The sequence below is a fragment of the Lagopus muta genome, chromosome 3 (assembly GCF_023343835.1).
Source record: "Lagopus muta isolate bLagMut1 chromosome 3, bLagMut1 primary, whole genome shotgun sequence".
NCBI classification, from domain to species: Eukaryota; Metazoa; Chordata; class Aves; order Galliformes; family Phasianidae; genus Lagopus; species Lagopus muta.
In genome coordinates this window covers 9,618,613-9,639,340 of record NC_064435.1, presented here as the reverse complement: position 1 = coordinate 9,639,340, position 20,728 = coordinate 9,618,613, and the positions used below count along the sequence as shown (strand labels likewise).

Below are 20,728 nucleotides of genomic sequence, written 5' to 3'. Positions count from 1 at the left end.
TTCTGATTAAGAACACCCCAACAAGCTGCTCTAAAGGCAAAGGGTTCCATACCCAGTGCACTTTATGAAGGTAGGACAGGTTTCCCTGCTACATCTTTTTTGGTGTTCGAATGAAGCCTCACAACTGGTATCACAATGAGCACTTACTTCAAACACACTGATTTTCAGCACTGCCAGGAGAACTTAGTAGTGAAGTGTTCTTATTTTTACAGAAGCTATAAATACAGCATCACTTACAGATGATTTCTTCTCATCTGAAAGCTCTTTTTTTTTTTTTTTTTTAAACCTAAAATATCTTTTGCTTTTTATTCTTGCTAAAAACAGAGGACAAACCCGAGCCCTCAACTTTCTCCTTAAATTAAAGGATTTTTATATTGCAGCACAACACTGACAGTGAACTTGGACCACTCTCCACTACTCACATTGAAAGAATCCAGATGGGGGTTTCTGGCAATGGAACAACAGCCAAAACGATTCACACCAAATGTCCACCTAGCCCAACAGCAGGCATTTAACAACAGATGCTTGGTACTCTTTTGGAGGTAGTTAAAAGACTTTTTGGACCAGAAGCTCATACCTGCATCTTGAATAGCTACCAACATCTTCAGACTCTTCAACCAGCAATGACAGCAAGTGCCAAAGATTTTTTCCCCCACACTATAACTTACTTAGAAGTCTGATTTATTTTAAGCCTACTGCCTGAAAACTGGATGTCAACTTCACCTTCCATGAAGAGCTATTCATTTCCCAGTAGCTCAGGCCACTTATTTATTTTCTATACCTTTATTACATTACCTCTCAAGTGCCTTGAAATCTAAGCCTAAGGTAAGTAGGTTAGTATCCTACCTCTTATGTTTCAAGATTTTCAAGTTTTCAACATCAGTTTGGTCTATGAATAGCTTTTATTGAAAGCAGGCACATACACTAATTCACCAACCAAGAAACTAGGTCAGCCATTTTCTGAACAGCATGCAGTTTCTCTACAAACAAGCAGAAAAAGGTGATAATGGCACAATGGTGTACTTTTAGTGAAGCCCCTCTTCTGCCACCTATTCCCTTCCCATCTCTGCTTTTCTGAAGGCCTCTTTCTTCATCTGTTCCTGAAAGAACAAACTTGCCAAGCATCAAAACAGATGAAGAATAAGCTCACAGTCCTGTATCAGCCACTCAATCATATCACAGTTTTGTTTAAACACCAAAATATTGAGCATTTCCACTTTCCTCAGCTGCACTGAATGCTAAGACGATTGTCTGCATGGCTCAGAGGAGCCCCCAGTCATGTCTTAAAAAGAAATAAAATCCTACTTTCAACAGACAACTTCATATAGCATTGTTAAAGGTAGTTTAGTAACTGATCAATGGTCAGCAAGACTTTGTTGGTACAGCTAGCAGAGCCATGTTTTATTGGCATCTGTATGCTATGCATGAAAATCCACTTCACACCTTGCCCAAGGAGTGGGAAGAGCTAATGCTCCAAAGCCAAAGGGCGTTGGGCTTTTTGATTATTTGGGGTTTTACTGATTATTTTTCTTTACTGTATAGCTGCACTCAGAACGCCATCCACTGTGTTCAGACTTGCAAATGAAAGTGATTTAGGACTCCATAAAGGAGTAGAACTTGTGCTATTGCTGTCACCCTGTCCACAGCTTACCTGCTTGCTGACATGTCAGCTGTACTGGATCAGCCATCTCCAACTCTCATCTGACAGTAAGCAGGGTTCATGGAACAGTGTGGGGTATGTGTATGTGTGGATTGGAGAGGGGGAACAGGCTTTCAGACTCCTACAGATTCAAATGATTTGAATAAAGGGGGGGATGCTTTTTATTTTACTTGCATTCAAGATGGCATTAATGGCTACGCCTTCTTTTTATAAAAACAACAACATCCACACAGCTACACTTTCCTTATTTCCCATGTTTTACATTTTTTAGCAACAGTGCTGAGCCCTCTGCAAAGGTCTGCTGTAAGCTCAGAACAGGAGAACAGCTACATCTCATGTTTCCTTCCTTCAGTAAAGTTGAGTCACATCCTTAGGTCTCCTTTTAGAAAGCTAACAAACCATGTCGAAAGAAAAAATATCTTTAATGGAAAAGCTTCACATTCAAGAGAGCACAGCACTGACACAGGCCACAGTTCAATCCCATGGCTCACTTTCCACAGTGACACAGACAGAAGGACTGCACACCTTTTTGTCTGTCAGAAGCAAAGCCTGCCAAAGGATTCCACAGATAAATGAAAGGCTTTAACATTTACCAGGAGTGAATTAGTACAAGCCAATTCCTTGTAATTACTTCATTAAAAACAAACATCACATATGGGAGAAAGTAGGAAGTTCAACTATTGCAACAGAATGCCCTTCTAAAGAGCGTTTCCAGTATAAAGTTGAGATATATTTGTTTCCTTTGGTCCCTCTGAAGCTTTCACCCAGTTTATTTTAGGCAGCAGAAGAAACACTGTCTTGTTTCCTCCACTGCACCAAGACAAACACACCTGGATTAACATGAGTAGAGTCCCCTTGTTTGGTATCTGAACCAATTTCCCCAGTCAATTCAGAGCAGGGTAACTGGCACATGAACCGGAACAAGCAAAACTATTAAGTGAAAACAACTAAGTTTATGCCTTTGACAGCTACCTCCATTTATGTAATATACTGTTATTGTTCATTTCATCACACCAGAAAGGACAGATCTCTTCAAATCATCCAAATTACCTACTTGTATGATCAGAACAATTCAGCCTTTGGGATTCACCTTCCAAAGAGTCAACACACGGGCAAGGAGACACACAAATTAATCACTTTCTTATAAATGTGATAGCTAGACAGAGCTGATCCCATTACCCGCAAACAGACAAGGCGTTTCCATCCTTCCTACTCTGATGAGCCACTTCAGTCTCGGGATGTACTCTGCTTTTCTGCACACAGATTTAGATCAAATTGATACACGTCGATCAACTGTAATTGGTGCATGGCTCATTAAGCATGAGACACTTCTGGGGCTGCAACTTTCAGAAGTGTTTTCCAAATTTATTTCTCTGAAGTTACTGAACAACAATGCAGTATATTTAAAACAATGACCACACTATTTCTATTTAGAGACTAAAGCAGTGCCACTTTGCAAGGTACATGGTCAATTATTTGGAGCAGGTGCTGCAGTGAAGGAGGAAGCAGTAGCTCAGTTTCCTGTACTGTGGACACGGCTGCTGTGTTAGAAACTTCCTCAAAGTTCTCTCTCCATAATTAACCTACAGAACACGGGTATATAAAAAAGCCATTTAAACACTCAGCCCAACCACATTCTCAGAATGTAGCTCTGATGCAACTCAGAACTTTGTCATTATGAAGATCAGGAGATAACAAAAGATCTGCATCTTTCAACAAGTATTATCTACAGCCTGTGATAAACACTACTCACCCTAGTTCATGAAAAAATAGGATACTGACTTTGTTTCTCCTGCCATTAGAAGTTTGAGTTCTTGACCTTGAAAAATTGGTTTCACTGAAAAAGTGAAAATTATCTTCCCCCCCCCGCCCTCCCCCGGAAACACTGCTTTGGAATGGATAAGAGCAGTGCCTGTTGCAATTCAGAGACAAATAAATAAAGGCTCAGTTCTGTATCATAAAACCTACTCAGACCTAAAAAGAGTACCTGTCAGAGAAGTAGACTCCTGCAGGCACAGTCTGCCCCAATTACAAGTACTGAGAAACCCTGAGAACCACAGTGGAAAGGAAAAAACCACCTCCAGTTCAGCACACAGCTATAACAGAACCAGTCTGACCTTCCAACTGGACCTGTCCCACATGAGGAACTGAAGAGCAGACCCCAGTATGAATGATGCTTCTATTTCCAAATGCGTGTGGTCAGAAGGTGGCAGAAATAAAATCAGAACAGAAAGGTTTAAGCCATTCAACTCAAACTATTTCCTTTTTCAGGCAGTTCTAGCCTCAGTTCTACTGAGATGATCACAAGCATTAACAATGCTCAATGAAGGAAGTGCCTGGAAAACAAGCAGGCTTATCACACTACCAAATTAGCTAGGCAAGCAGCAGCTACTGCAACCACTCTGTTGCTAAGAATATAAAGAAGAGAACAAAGCAGAGAAAAGTCTGGTGGGTCAAAAGGAAAGCACAAGGAATGTTCCCTATGACAGACATTTCCTGAGGTATGAGCAAGAAGAACATTCTAAATAAATGTCCAATAAAAGAGGATTAGAAAGGACAGAGCAATAAGAATGAAACTACCCGACCAGACACGAGACAAGAGCATGAAGCCTACCTTCCAGTTACTTCCATTTCACTGCCCACATGCAGCACAGACTTCAAGTTTCCATTATAAGCCCATCCTGTAACAGCAGTCTCCACAACTTATGGAGCTCAGCACAGCTGACAGCAGTAATGAAGAGATGATGTTACACACGTAACCGGCTGATGAAATAAAAAACACTTCTATTAGGTGCTCTCCTTCAGTGAAGGGCAGCAGATGAAGTGTAGGAAGTAGAGCTCTGATATCTCCTAAGGAAATGGGGAAAAAAAAGGAATGCCTTAACTAAACCAGCTTTAAATCAAACAAAAACCAACACAAGAGGGTCCAAAGTATTTTGGAAGAAATAGGTCATTTATAAAAACTATCTTCAATAAGATGACTATTCAGTCATCTAACAAGGATTGTATTCATTATCTTCATTTTTTTCCTCTGAACTTCCAAAGATGAACTGAAACAGTAGCTCTCATTAACACTGAAAGCTGTCCTCAGAAAAAAAAAAAACATACTTAAGAATCACCACAAAACAGAAATCATAAGAAAAATAATATAATTAAAAGTACCTTGCATTGCTGCACGAAGTTTCTCCTAATTCACAAACACGCGACAAAAATGAAACGCTGCCATTTGCCGAGAGCAGCATTTTACCAGGACTAAAGCAAATATCTTCAGTTGTCTTTTTGTTTGCTGTTTGCTTTTCCGAAGCTCTGATTTAAAGCCAGGAATCAGACCAATTCTAAGCACAACAACTGTGCTTTTCATTTTAAAGAAACCATTTGGCTTCAGTACTAGGACTGAAGATGATGCTCTTCAAGTCAAAGTTTTACAGTTGTGGAAATGAAATACAAATTACTTGAAGGTAGAAAGTGATTTTTAGTTGTTATTCTGAATCTATTACACATACAACAACAAGACAAAATTAAGCAGCATTGAATCATTGTGGCAATGGCGTAAAACTGACACATTGTGAAAACTGCACTTTATTGCAGTCAGGGTGTTTTATTTCCTGACAACTGTCAGCAACACACAGCGTGCTCAGATGAGTGCGCACACACACTTGTTCCCTGGCAAAAAGGACCTGCCCCCAACAGATGGAACAAGAGCATAAGCAAAGCCTACATCACTGGCACAGCAGAATAGAGGCCTGAAAATCACTTCAGTATTTTGTCCAGCAATTACAATACTAGTTTTCTAAAAATATTTGTGGTTCTACATCAGCTCAAGTTTGTCTGGGCTCCAAACTGCCTTACTGGAGTACCTGTCCCCCTCTATTCAGCTCTTGTGAGGCCACATCTGGAGTACTGCGTCCAGGCCTGGGGCATGGAGCTCTTGGAACAGGTCCAGAGGAGGGCCACTAAGGTGATCAGAGGGCTGGAGCACCTCTCCTATGAGGAAAGGTTGAGGGAACTGAGCTTGTTCAGCTTGGAGAAAAGAAGGCTCCCAGGAGACCTCACTGAGGCCTTCCAATATTTGAAGGGAGCATAAAAATAGGAGAGGTTACATGCATTTATGACAGTGGACAGTGACAGGACAAGGGGGAATGGGTTTAATTTGAGACAGGGGAGGCTTATATTAGATTTTAGGAGGAAGTTTTTCCACACAGAGGGTGGTGATGCACTGGAACAGGTTGCCCAAGGAGGTTGTGGATGCCCCATCCCTGGAGGCATTCAGGGCCAGGCTGGATGTGGCTCTGGGCAGCCTGGTCTGGTGGTTGGTGACCCTGCACATAGCAGGGGGTTCAAACATGATGATCACTGTGGTCCCCAGGCCATTCTATGATTCTTTGATATAGCTACCTATACTTTACAGTACATGGACATATATGCTAGCACATGGGTGCATATCTGATGTCTATATATTCACATATGTATTTACATACACTCTATATACAGAGAGTAACTATAAGATAGCAAGTGTATTAGTTTATTGCATTCCTATCCTCTTTTGACGGATGGCTGCTGAGTTTGTTTGTTTGTCTTTTTTTAAATGAAGTTTTATAATGACTGTACTTCCTCTTCTTTTTCAGGGCTGCTACTCCTGGCTCCTGCCTGACTCACCACACGTAGCTGTGCTTCAGCATGTTGCACTTCATGTTCCTTTACCAAGTGTCACTACAGTTCTTACTTGAGCTGAACATACTTAAACTGCATAAATCCACCCACAGGAGTGAAGGTGGGTAGAGCTGACAGATCACAGAACTCAGTACACAGGAAGCCTGGGTAAGGCCAGAAAACAGCACCTAAGGCTCTGATTGTTTAAAATTTTTGTTTCTGTGCCCTTTACAAACGTAAACATTACTATTCATGAAAGTCCCTCAATTTGCTTGTCACATGGCCAGTATCACACCAGCAGCCAGCTGTGCTTCTAGAAAAACCCGGAGTACCGCCTGAGCTTTCTGATCCAAACTACTCCTGTGATCTTTTCCTCCCTAACAGGGCACAGAAATTTCTACTTTAAAGACTCAAGGTATTTCTTGCCAGTGAATGCAAAGCCCTCAAGAGAAACCTACAGCCACAGCGTTCCTAGCCCTGCTAGCTTCAGAGCCGATCAGCCAAACATTAACTGAACAGAAGCCAACACAGTAGGCCTGGCAAGAAAAGGCAAAAAAACCACAGCTCCATCAGCAGAGGCTGCTGTTCTTTTCTTTACCCAGGAGTAAACTTATTTTCCTCTCTTTAAAGTACTGTGCAGTTTTCTAACCAGAATAAGCTGCATTCACAGGACTTATCTTAAGCAGAAGCTCCCCAGGCAAAACTGGATGATGAGTTAGTAGGAGGATCCAAAAAAGAATAGCAAAGGCGTTTTACCCTTCCTTCCAGTGACAGAATAAACAGATATGGTTCCCTAAGAGAAACGTGAGAAGCCACAGGGCTCTACAAAACAGAAAGCGCTCACAGCTCCTCCCTTCCAGTGACTACATCCAGCAAGACTGCCTATCTAACTCAACAGCCAAGCAGAGCAACGTGGAAGACTCAAACAGAGCCTCCACTGAAAAATCAAAACAAGCTCATCCCTCCTTCCTTCACCAAACAGGAAGAGAAAGGAATTGGTTACCCCAAATTCTGCTAATGAAGCTGCACTACCAGCACGACTTCGCCATACCGCCTGAATACCAACATGGATCTTTTTACAGCACCTGAAAGTTTGACCCTTCAAGTCTGGCCCTAAAGCTGTGTGACTGCAGTACAGCTCAAGAATGCAGGAAACACCACTATCTGAATCAATATCAAAGGTTTGTGAGAGTTCCTAATACCAGAGTATGAGTTCTTGAGAGTCACATAATGCTAGAATTAATCCTTCCTCATTGCTCTGAGCAAGAAAATACTTACATGAAGAAAAAAATAGTTCTAGAAATAAAAAGTTTGCCTTTCTAGCAAAATGAAACAACCACGTCCTGCTTGATGCAAGACTTTGCTCACTACTGCATTCTCCAATTCAGTTACGGTATCCGTAAGTCCAAAGAGACAAAGAAAGTCTCGAAATGGAACTGCAGCAAGAGAACAGCAGCACATCTGATAGGGATATGGCTGTAATACATAAAATATTCTAGAAGGGCTGGGGTTCCAGTCATTTCTAGCCACGCATGCAGAACTATCTGAACTTCTCTTCTTTGTGCCTTTGCTCATGCGTAAAATAGGAAGCAAACCACTTCCTCATCTCACCAGACCGTTCCGGTAACAAATAACTGTACAGAAATGAGTACCAGACCAGTACCATCCAAGAGATTCATTAATTTCTGAAGCAAGATTTTAAGAGAATATGGCAAGGTACTGAAGGACAGAATGAAACAAGCACCGGTCACTTTGCCCTGGGATAAAGCAGGGGTCCTAACCAAAGCAATAGATACAGCAGTGTATTCAAGGCTGCCTTCTGAGTGTTCTGTTCCCAAGATCACAGAAAAAAAAAAAAAAAGCCAAATATATAACCTTAACTGGGAGATGAGTCCAGTCAGTCTGTCCTTGTAGCTAAGTGCCACATGAATGGAATCAGAACCATCTGCTCACTGCACTGGTTTCTATCACTTCACCACATATCAGGTAGAAGTGGCAAAGATATGTCATCTATGAATGGTAGAAGACTGAAATGTTTTATTTAACTGTTGTCCAATCTCTACAAGTTTTCTGGCCCTAATTTTTCTTCCAAGATATCCTTGTCCAAGAGACTCAATCCCTCTTGGTTCTCCTGTCAATTCTTCTCATCTCATATTTTCTTGTCCAGCAATTTCCTGTCTTCCCTGATGACCCCAACCTGCTGACAGATTAACATCATCATTCCTACACATTCCCTCAATCAATACCATGCTGACAGCCTTCACACAGCCCACAAGCTCCCAGCCTTCTCTCCACAACTTGAACAAGTTGTCCCCAACTCAGATCCAGACTCCAGCTCTCATTTTTTTCCCTACTTTCAGCTCAAAATGAGCTGCTCCTCCTCCTAGCTTACTGCTACAGCTCCTCACCTCAGACATTATCTCCATCCCAGCTCTTTTCTTCCCCCATACTGCCTGACTGGATAAATGTTTATTAGAAATGAGCTTTCATAGGATTGTAATGGGGTCAAAACAAGGCATATTCTGCACCAGGAAAGAGGAGCAAAGCAGGAGGCACAAACCCTGCAAAAACACCCTGCTGCAGAGCTCAGGCACACCAGAGCTGTGTGAAGAGCTGTCAAAAAATGTCAAGAATACAGTTAGAACATCTGTTCCCAAGTCTCACTTTTGGCAGCTACTGAAGTACTTTGATTGAAATTCTTTTGAACACCTGACACAATATTAACATCAATATATAACAGTATTTGCTCAACGTCTTAATCAATAGCATACTATGCTGCCATTTCCTAGACATTACTGCCAGTCTCACCTGCAACAACAACCTCCTGGGACACAACTCTACCCCATGCTTATTAAGAAGATTCTCCTGGACAAGTTTGAATGTCGCTAAAAACAGATTTCTGAGAAGAAAGCAACTCTGGATTTGTTTAGATGCTTTTGAAACATGCCTTTGGAACATCTCTGAACTTCAGGCTAGGAGATACCAACTAGCTCATGTCATGCTGTTACTACTGCTGAGAAATGAACTCAACACTGAACTGAGACGCAAAGGTAAGCCCTGCTAAAGCACATGGAAGTACTGCTGCAGCACTCACAAGAGTACGATTTTAGCCAGCTGCCTGCGAGCACAAGAAGCACCCAGTGTAATAAACACAAGCAGGAAATGTAAATACTAAATCAATTAAATACTGTTCCTTATCAGTCCCCACACAGTGTTGTCTTGTCCGTATGATTCTCACTTATACAAAAGGTCAGCAGTTTTACCTCCAAGATAAAGCTTGGTAAAGTCTGGTGGTTACACATTTCACTTCCACATTAGGAAGGAACAGTTTCAAATAACCACATGCCTCAGCACATTAAAGGTGCAAATGTAACAAAAAAGAAATGAACTGGCTTTTCAAGCTCTTGCCCAGAACACACTTCTTGAGAGCAAAACCTCTCAGGCAGACAGTAAACAGGGAGAGAGGTTTGCTTTGCTTTTAAGAAATATATCTACAAATATATTTTAGCCATTCTTCTAAGTTGATTTTAGTCTATCGGTGCCATTGAACAGACAGCCTAGAATTCAGAAAACTACACTTTTTTGCACTAAAAAGATTAATGTTGTACATAAGCAGAAGCAAGCACCTTGCTGTCCAGCACAAAGACAAAGAGATCCGTGCATGTGAGGATGTTACCCTCTGGAGTCCTATAAATCCAAATAAAGAGAACCAGTAGTCTCCCAGTGCCACACCTGACTGGAAGCACACTCAGTTACATCTGACTTCTGAAGTTACACAACTGCCAGACCCACTTGTCACAGAAACAGGGCTTACCAGTCAGCTAATTTACAACTTGGGTTCCTAGGAACTCATCTATTACCTTGTATAGCACACCAGAAGTTACTCACCCTAACACTCCATTTAATTTAATAATCAAGTGCTGAAGGAGAACCAGAATTGCCTCCTGGCTGAATTTAAGAGGCTTTTGAACTGCTCCAGTTAAACAGAACTCGCTCACAGGGCAGCTTCGTGCTACCAGAGAATGGTTAAGTACGCAGGCGGATGTAAAAAGGGCTTTTAAGGATGTATCTGGGACAGCCTCCTGCCCCACTTCCTCATACATAAACTGATTGCTGGTACAGAACTGCTTTTGCCTAGTGGTCACCAATTCAGGTGGAGCATATGTTGATGAGAATCAGCCTTCCAGACCAACGTATTAACTCCCACAAGATGAGGCTTTAGGGTTTGGTGTGGGTGGCAGACAGAAGGCCTGTTTTGCAAGGCAGGCTATTTTAGTAAGTACAGCCACACCAAACTGAATGCACTCAATCTCACAAGCTAAGCTGTCCCAGACCCAATTACTATTTGCATTGAGATCACCTGGGAATCTCAAGTCTGCAGATCTATAAGCATCTAGAGCATCAAACACCTTGTAAATAAGATCACAAACCATAGTGCACTTCTACTAAAACACGAGAAAAAAAGCCTCCTATAGAAACATTATTGAGGAAATCAGTTTTTATATGCTTGGAGTTTGCACTTTTTTTACTTCAGAAATGTTCAGTCTCTGATTTTTCCTACAGGTCCATAATGACTGTGTGTAGATGGAAAAACAGTGACTTTGATCAGTCACATGGTATTCCCCAAATGCAGTATTAGAATTTAGGTTAGAGTAAATCAGGTAGACAAAAATACTTCCCAAAACGCATAAAATAGTTACAGAACTAAAAAAACTGCCTGGCACCTTACCTCATTTTAGAAATCATAACTTCATGACCAGCCTTTACACTTCTGGAATTAACCGAAGATAAAAAGCCATTAAGCATTTAACTAAGACCATACAATACAGAAGCAACAGCAAACAAAGCTGACAGCACAAGCAAACAACAAAGGTTGGAAGACTGGAAGGACACTGTCAGCCTTTACCTCTTATCTATGACCGTCTCTGAACTACCTTAAGACTCAAGTCATCAGGAGCAAAAGGCAGAACGCACCACTTTCACCTTTCAATTGCTCTGCCTGCTACTGGTTTCACTGTCTCCACAGTGAAGGTATTCTCCGTGCATCAGGCTTCCACATGACAGAGGAGACAAAATGCTCGTTCTAAAAAGAAGAATGCAATTAAAACCACAGGAGATGGGGAACACAGGAGAAAGCGCTGTAACTAAAAATATTTCCAGCTTTACCTCGTCAATTCTAAAGCTATTCATCGTTTGTTAGTGGTTTCTGCTGGGCTCTGCTGTTTATATAATTGCTGTACCTCTACCTCCAATAGGCAGCGGAATAGCAAATGTAAAACTCCACCTATAGAAGACAGCCTGTTACTCTCAGCAAATTTCAGACAGTTTGAAACATTCTGCCAGCTGCAGCAGCCAGCTTGCAGCACTCAAGAGAACATTCCTGAACCACAGAAGAGAAACTGAGGTGGATTTACAAAAGGTCCTGAAATCAACAGCAAACAACTTTGCGCACGTGAGAAGCAGACTTGTATTAGAGGCATTAAATTATCCAGTGACAAGGAAAACTTTATAAATACTCTTTCATTACAGATTAATATTACAGGAAGACTTATAAAGATTACGTCAGTGGTCCTTTTGCACAAATACTCTTGATGCATGCAAATGAATGGGTGTTGAAAAAACATCAAAAGGTACAGACAACTGGTCATTGCTTACAGCTGGAAAATGCTTTGAAATCAATCTTACCCTGCCTGCCTGATTCACCACTTCCAGGTGCCAGGGCTATTCAGTGCCAGTGTTTAACTCCTGGCATCATCCCATCACTGTCATCACCCCTGAAGCCATTCTGATAGAGCTGGGGGGACCATAGCAAAAAAAGATTCCTCATCTCTGCATCGCAGTGCTAACTGCAAGAACACAGTGCTGACACTCAAGCCCTACGTGGATTCAGCACTTACATTCACTTGGGCTTCATACCTCACCTGCAGGATGTTTTCTTAACAGCTAATACTCCAGAAGAAAAGTTGCCATTTGACAACACTCAAAATATTCAGCTTTGAAAATGTATTTCCATTATTTCTTTCATGCCTCATATTTATAATATACTTCAGGGTGGTTAGCGTGAGCTTTAAGAGTCAGGAGCCGCGCTCCAAAACTTAAGCCTGCCAACATCAATGAATACAACTCTTGCTGCAATTTAAAGAGCATTCAGAAGAGCAGGCAAAGATGATAACCCTAACTTACTTCAGTACTATTTCTTTAGAAGCAACAAGTACTCAATGACTGCTAAAAAAAACAATCTGACCTCCTGCATGTAAGTTTTACCTCTCCTTGATGATTGTTCCCATCCATGCCCCCAGCTGGCAGGCAACAACACAACAGTGCTGCAGGCTGCCTACATATCTGTATTCTTCTAGAAACAGCACAGAGGGGGAAAAGCCTACATTTATCCCATCCAAGCAGGTACAGAAACCCAAAAAGGGCCTCCTACATACCCTTTCCAAATGACAGGCCTCTACTACTGTATCATTCAATAATACAGTGCTTAGCAACAAAATACTCCCCACCCTTCTGTCTCTTCATACGAGTGTTAAGGTACCCGTCTCCAGACTTCTATTGAAGCTCTCCACATACCTTTCCCTGAACTATTCGTGCTAAGTATTGCATTCAATTCATTTCAAATTAATACATCTGCTAAGATGTATACTAGCTACCACTGCACAAGGTATAATATTTTTTTCTTATATGAAGACGTTACAAAGATGATGCAAAACTCTAGGAAAGAGAACAGTACAGTTACATCTGCAAGAAAAGAGCCAGCTAACACCGTATTTCAAGAGACAGCCAGGCCCCTGCAGGAAAGGCTTCATGTGAGGAGGTGGATGATTTCAGAAGAATCTTTCAATAATCACTCACCTCAGGCGGCCTCAGCTAAACTGCAAACAATGAGGAAAATCTAGAGCACCTGATGCCAAATGGGAGTTATGTAACAGAAAGGATCAGATTCGTTCCTCACTTTCATACAATGGCAATGCTTCATGACAAAGGTATTCTGGAACTGATTCTGGGATTGCTTCTTTCCACTGTCCCTATTCTCTGACAGCTAATGTATGCAAGAAGAAACCTCACAGCTTGACTTCAATAAAATGCTATCTACGCTTCCACTAAAAGCTTCTGTTTCAATAATGCAGCGCTCTCTGTATGTCAAACAAAACACATTCCTATTCCACAGAAGAGCAGTATTTCATTCACGTCATTTGGCTTTTTACCATTACCTTTACAACACAGAGCTGAAGACGTTTTCTGAAGCCCAGCGACGTGTCTCACGGTAACAGGGTACGGCAGGCTGCAACTGACAGGTTGGTGCAGGTTCCAACTCTGACAGCAGTAACCTCAGTTGAGTGGCTCAATTTCTCCTGTCCAATACCTCCACCTGCCACAGCCCACTATAGAAAACACTCATTTATTGTATAAACACCAAGAAATCAGCAGAAATAAAGGAAGCTGTCTGTGCAAAGGAAAAAAACTAAGAAGTTTGAGGAAAGCAAACTTTGCAGAGCTGGTAATAGGGAAGGTGACAGATCACTACCTTAGCCTCAACGTTTTGCTGGCTTAAGGATCAACACGCATGTTGACGTGACACCTGTATTTCTACTTTACATCACGAGAAATTCGGAACGAGGGATTTAAGAGGCGAGATGCTGCTACAGCACCTGAAGAGCTGCCACACTGACATGCGCATGCCATGGAACAGGATAAGAGGAAAGCTCCTCACGAACCTCCAAGGCCAGCAGCATCTCCATTTCTTTACCTGAGATGCACCTGTGAAGAAGGCTGTAGTATTTTAAGACCCCAAGAAAATGCTATTGCACCAGTCTACAAACTAACAAGACAGAACCGAGATGCACACGCCACTATTCCTACATCAAAATCCAGACCTAATTACAACGTGATTCTATCTGCTGTTTCACCAACAGACGACAACCGCCTCCGAACCGCTGGACTCACCTTACCCAAGGCTGGCGGACAGCCCCAGTACCGCAGCGGGGACGCCCGGTCCCCACGACAAACCCCTGTGCCCCGCAACGCTCAGCGCACGTCCCCACCGCTCAGCTCCCCGCCGCGCCGGCCGCCCCGGGGCCGCTCCTCGGAGAGGGGGGGGGCGGGCAGAGCCGCGAGAAGTTGCGGAGGAGCAACAGATGGGACGCAGCGCCGTCCCCTCCGGGCCGCGGCGGGAACGTGGGGTACGAGGGAGGTCGCGCCGCCGAGGCTGAGAGGCGCGGAGGTCGCGGCGAACCCGGCCCGCCCTCCCCGCACGCCGCCGCACTCACCGAGCCGCCCGGCGATGCGGACGGAGCCGGAGCCGCCGCCTCCCTGGGCCGGGCCGGGCCGGACCCCGCGCAGGGCAGGGGCGGATGGCGACAGCGCCGGAGCCGCCCGCACTGAGGGGAGGGGGGAGAAGGGGGAGGGGGCGAGCCGCAAAGCACCACAGGGGACCGGCCGTGCGGGCGGGCGTGCGGTGACCCGGATGTACCGGCTGGGAGGAGCGCGGATGGAGGGGGGGCATCCAGCAGGTGAGTGCGCACGCGCGCCCGGCTGCCAGCACACTGCGCATGCACCTGCTTTGACTCCGAGTGTCTCGGGCAGGGGCGGGGGAAGCGAAACAGAAGCGGGCGGGCGAGGCGGCCGGCTGCGGGTCGTGCTCCTTAAAGGGGCCGCCGGGAGGCAGCTCGTGCTGGGGACAGCCATCTTCCTTGAGGCGCCCGAGCTTCCAATGCAGCTCTCCAGGCTCCGAACTAAACGTGTGGGGAAGCCTATAGGAGCATTCAGGGCATCTCAGCTAGGAGCCTTCTGCCAGGCCTCAGCCTCCTGCAAGCTCAAGGAACACATTTATATATATACACTCATATATACACGTATTTATCCTGTCCCTATTGGGTCCTGTCCCATCCTGTGAGGTGCCTGCAAAAGCAGGAGGACCCCTGAGCTCATCCAGAGGTACAGCACAACCTAGAAGGTCAACCATATCCTGGGTTGTATTAAGAGAAGTGTGACCAGCAGGGCTAGGGAGGTGATTCTGCTCCTCTGCTCTCGTGAGACCCCACTTGGAGTACACAAGAAGGGCATGGAGCTGTTGGTGCAGGTCCAGAGGAAAGCCATGAAGATGATCAGAGGGCTGGAGCACCTCCCCTGTGGGGATGGGCTGAGAGAGATGGGGCTCTTCAGACTGGAGAAGGCTCCAAGGGGACCTTAGAGCAGCCTTCCAGTACCTGAAGGGGCCTACAGGAAAGCTGGGGAGGGACTGAAAGGGCAGGTAGCGACAAGACGTGGGGAAAGTTTTCAAACTGGAAGAAGGTAGATTGAGACTAGATGTTAGGAAGAAATTCTTTACTGTGAGGGTGGTGAGACACTGGAACAGGCTGTGTTCACAGTGAGGCTGTGGATGCCCCCTCCCTGGAAGCATTCAAGGCCAGGCTGGATGGGGCTTTAAGCAACCTGGTCTAGAGGGAAGTGTCCTTTCCTGTAGCAGGGGGTTGGAACTAGGTGATCTTAGAAGTCTCTTCTAACCCAAACCATTCTATGATTCTATGAAATCCCAGCTGGGATCGCCTCAGCCCAGAACTTTGTCCTCGTGTGTGAAGGGACAGCATCTGCTGGTAATGACCTTCCTGGGTAAGGGTTAAGGCTTAACACCCTGAAACAAAAAGCCACCATCATGCCTTAAGTCAGCTGTGCGGCTTATTTATTTATTTTCTAAGGCCTGACTCAGGGGTTTTAAACATTCACTGTGGGCAAAACTGTGATGGGAAAGAGCATAAACCTCCTTCTTAGCAAAAAACAGGATTGCTGACTAAAGAGATGTGTATATCTTCTCCCAGGTGGGTCATGTTTTAAGACATAAGCGGAAAAAAAAAAAAAAGGGAAAATTTAAATCCTCTGGTGAGCTCTGAGCTGCCAGACCCTCCTGCAGAAGGAGCACCCAATGGCCAATATTGTGCTTTCTATCTCCCATAAATCAAAAGGTATGCAAGTTGTGCTAAGGAATACAAAAATGTACTTTAATGACATTTTGTTCACTGACTTAAGGACTTGTCATTTCCACATACATATCTTCATGAAAAAAATAAATTCTGAAGGTTTCACCTTTTGCACACTCACTTCATCACTCAGGTTGTGGTGTCATTGAACACCGAACATCATTAAGGTTGGGAATGACCTCTAGGATCATCTAGTCCAACCATCCACCTACCACAATATTGCTCACTGAATGATGTCTCTCACTGCCACGTCTCCAAATTTCTGGAACACCTCCAGGGATGGTGACTCCATCAGTCACTCTGCAGAGGATGCACATCCCAAACTACCTTTACTTCTAATTTGCAAAAACAGGGGGATAGCATCAATATCCTGTTTTTGGGCCTGCTTCTATAGGAGCATTACACAAATACACACAGAGAAAGAAAAAAGTTATCTGGAATCTACACAATTATTTTCAAAACAGCCCCATGAAATCTCATCTGACCTTCACTACAAATGGCTGAAGAAGCCAAAGGCTCAGTTCACATTTGGTGAGATTGCTCACCTGATCCATACAAAATAACTACCTCAGTGAACACAAAGCAACTTCTGATTTCAAGGCCTTGCCTCTAAAGATTTGGTGCTGCCACTTACTCTATGCTAGGAACAGTTCTGAGAATGAGCGGGACAGCCAGAAGGAATGCACAGATACAACCAAGACAAAACAGGTGGCTGGCTCTCCTTGAAACCCCACAGAATCAATGTGAAGAGAGCCACACGAGCCACCTGAAAGCCTAATCACATCAGCTACTTTCTCTTCTGAACCCAGATGCCAGTTTGAGAACTGTAAAATAAAAGTGAATGCTAAGCTCCCCTGAACCCAATTTGAGAAAGAGGAAAAATGGAAAGGACTTCAGAGATTAATATGCAACAGTGTATTTCTCTTCTTTACATTCTCATAGCTGTATATATGTTAACTTAAACTGAACTCAGTTTCTCTCATAACTTGGTAGGATAAGAAATACGGCTTTAATAAACTTTTTTTTAAAAAAGTATTACAGATAAAATAGCCTCCTGGGATGCAAAGGATGCAGGCTGTGAGTGCAGTCTAGCTCTAGAATCTGCCTGATGAAATCAAAAGAATTCATTACATTGTAAACTGCGTTCTCAAATAGTGTTCAGACAACACCAGGGCTGGTAAACCATTTCCTAACTGTCTGCTGCCTCCACCTAAGCAGGGAAAGTGCTGAGAGAAGCCTGGGGGGCTGTTACAGGTTAGTGCAGATTGAGCAATAGGTGAGATGTCCAAAAAGATAGGAAAGATTTTCACAGCAGAAGTTTATGAGCAGATTGGCAGAAGTCCAGAAGTCCTAGTTCTGCTTGTGTTTGATTTGTATAGGTTAGGCTGAAGTGCTTGATGCGACCTTTCACTTCTGCTGCAGGAAGAATTTTTTGCAATCAGCAGATAAAAAATCTGCACTGTAGGAGATGGATGCAGCCTCCTCCCTGAGATGCCAGCAGGTCACTACCACATTTTCTCTCGTCTCTGTAGTAGTCAGCAGTCTGTGTGCCAGGCAAGGAGAGATCCAAGTCCCACTGAGCTGCATTCAAAGGAAGCAGAATCATGCTCCAAGTTTATCTTGGACGCATCATCTGTAGGTTTAATGTACCTCTCTTATAGAGAACTTTGTTCTGTTATACAGAGCTAAGGAAACAATGCAGTCAGCCTCAGGGGTGAACAATTTTTGATGTTCATAACATTATACACTGCCTGGGGAATGGAGTGTTGGGGAGCGAGGGGGAGAAAAAACATCCTCTTCTACTGCTACTATAAGCAGTTTTATAGCAATATTTACTCTTTAGGGCTCTCCCAAATTTTGAGTTGGACCTCTCGTCTTGAGTTGGACCTCTCACCTTTCAGGAGTACAAGTAAGAGTGCCTAGAACCTAAGTGTTTAACAGCAGCTGCATATAAGACATCCACGCTGCACATAATTGAAGCATAAAAATTACTGAACAATCTGGAAAATGTTGCATGACTTAAAACCCACTAATTTTCTATTAGTTCTGCCTTTGCTTTTAATTTCTTAATTGCTTCTCCTGAATAGAAAATGACTTTACCAGGTTATTACTGCGATAAATACAAAAAAATAATAACAGGAGATGATATTTGCCAGTCAGTATTGTAAAATTAGGAGTGTTAATAGAACAAAAGTGCTCTTATGCTCCCAAATGCATGTAGATTGTTTTGTTAATAGGAGTATTGTTGCCAGGTAAGTAAACTGACCCTTAGGAGAGAAAATAGGTCAGAGCAGGCTCAAAGAGCAAAGATTATTTAGCTCTAAATGCAGTACTGGAAATGCACATCTAGTATGTGTGTGTGTGTGTGTGTGTGTGTGTGTACCAGTGACAAAAGATGAATTTATTTTAGATATAGACAGCTGCATAGATAAATTAAAATAGAGAAGCAAAGCTGTCCTTGGGTACCATGCACAGTTAGAATAACTGCTACTTTTAGGTTTAATGGTAGCCTAGGGGGGAAGTCCAAAGTAAAAAAGGAAGTCATCTTCTCTCATTTGTACTCAGCAAAGACAACAGCCTGCACCGTCCATTGGCAACAGTATTGTCTGTATGGTGGGGGAACAGCACCAACTTTACCTTGCTGTGGATGAAAATGGTAAGCATCTCATATCCATACAGATATATGTACGCATATATTTAATCTCTAAAGAGACAAGATTTCTTATAGCAACATTTCAAGACTGGAAAAGTGCAGCAGCTCAGAGATTCTTTGTTACGCTGCTGTGGTTCATAGCACCTTTCAGATCAGATAAAGCTGACATCAGGTTCTGCCCTCCCCCTTCCAGATTTCTTCATCTTAGATGAGGGATTGCAGAAGCAGTCACATTCACACTACAGTGTCCTTAAGGGCTCTCATTGTAGGTAGCAGAAATTCTCTGATACAAATGTAGCTCTTCAGAAATATAAACAGTTGCAACAAAATATGGATGATCAACATAAATTTCAAAACAGCACAGACAAAACAAAGAGCCAAGGTCAAATCATTCTGTGCTCGCAAGGATGCCTGAAGTGCTTCCAGATACTGTAAGAGCAAACAATTACAATGTTTCACACTTGCATAGAGACAATTACTTGTAATCTCAAAATGTCCTTTTTTCCCCTCAAAGGTCATTTTGATATTTAAGTGGCAAGTGGGGAAACCAATGCATTTCAGTTCTGTCTTTTTACAACTAACTTGGAGACACTTAAAATCACACAACCATAGGACCTTTAAAGGCAGCTAGTCCAACTCCCCTGCACTGAACAGGGACACCTACAGCTAGAGCAGGTTGCTCAGAGCCCCATCCTCCCTGACCTTGAGTGTCTCCAGGGATGGGGCACCCACAGCTTCTCTGGCCAAAAACTGACTGTATCCCAGTGCTGTGCCCCAGTCACTTCACGTGACTGACTATGTGAGTCATCTCCTCTTCTGCCTCTACAACGTCTCAGCTTGTTTTCAAGCTTTCTCATCTGTTGATGCAGTTGCTCCCTGCAAATGATCAGCACGGCCTCTTGGTGCAGCGTGCCTCAGCTAAGATCTGTAACACACATTCGATTAATGAACAGCTCCTTGAAGTCAACATAGGATAGTACAGAGTTGGACTGTGATCAAAGATTACGGGGATTTTACAAAATAAAGCTCTTTTGTTTTTACGTTTTATTGCCCTTTCTCAGCTTACCCATATTAGACAAGGAAGCAAAAAGAGGAATAAAAAGAAAATGGCAGGTGTTAAGCTTGCATTAGAAAGAAGACTGCAGATCAGTAAGCATAAGGGAAGGTAAAAAGAGGAACTACAGCTTCTATTTTAATTATATTTTATCTCTGCTGAAAATTGAAAGAGAAATTACAGTAATAGACCAGTTACAGAACAGAGCAGAACACAGCATTAGATGCTGAGATTTTCAGGCTTTTCTTTTTTTTTTCTTTTTCTTTTGTGGAATACAGTATTTTTTCACTAGCCAACTTATGGATAGCATTGTGCTCCATACTTGGAGTAACTGCAGTGCAAAAAAACTCTGTTAGCAAACTGGTGAGCTGGACAGCAAGAAACCTGCCAAGCAGTGGGGACGATCCAGCATTACCAAAGTCAACATCATTGCCCCTGACTGCAGTTTACATCTTATGGCACTCGGATGTGAAGAATAACCTAGTGCAATGACTTTGTGATCTGTTCAACAGAAGCCTGCTTCAACTCGGTGCAGTGGCAAAACAACAACCTCTTCAAGGTGCTGGATTATCACTTCTCTCTGAAGGCACCCAAACACCACTGCACTTATTTACTCTGGGTGGCACTAAGAATATTTAAGTGCTTCAGCAGGTAAGAAGAGGCTGCAGAATTGAGGTGCAATGGAGAGTTCCAGGTGCTTCACTTCAAACCCTCAGTCAAGTTCTTAAAACAAA

At 43.3% G+C, this 20,728-nt stretch overlaps 1 protein-coding gene across 1 annotated transcript in view; it reads right to left on the bottom strand.

Annotated features, from left to right (window-relative positions):
- Nucleotides 1–14,879, bottom strand: part of CYRIB (CYFIP related Rac1 interactor B) — a 73,540-nt gene extending 58,661 nt beyond the window's left edge. Inside the window, 2 exon segments of the mRNA XM_048939837.1 lie at nt 14,581–14,639; nt 14,641–14,879. Coding sequence (XP_048795794.1) covers nt 14,581–14,639; nt 14,641–14,864 — 283 coding nt within the window. The 5' untranslated portion in view covers nt 14,865–14,879.
- Between the last annotated feature and the right edge of the window lie 5,849 nt (nt 14,880–20,728).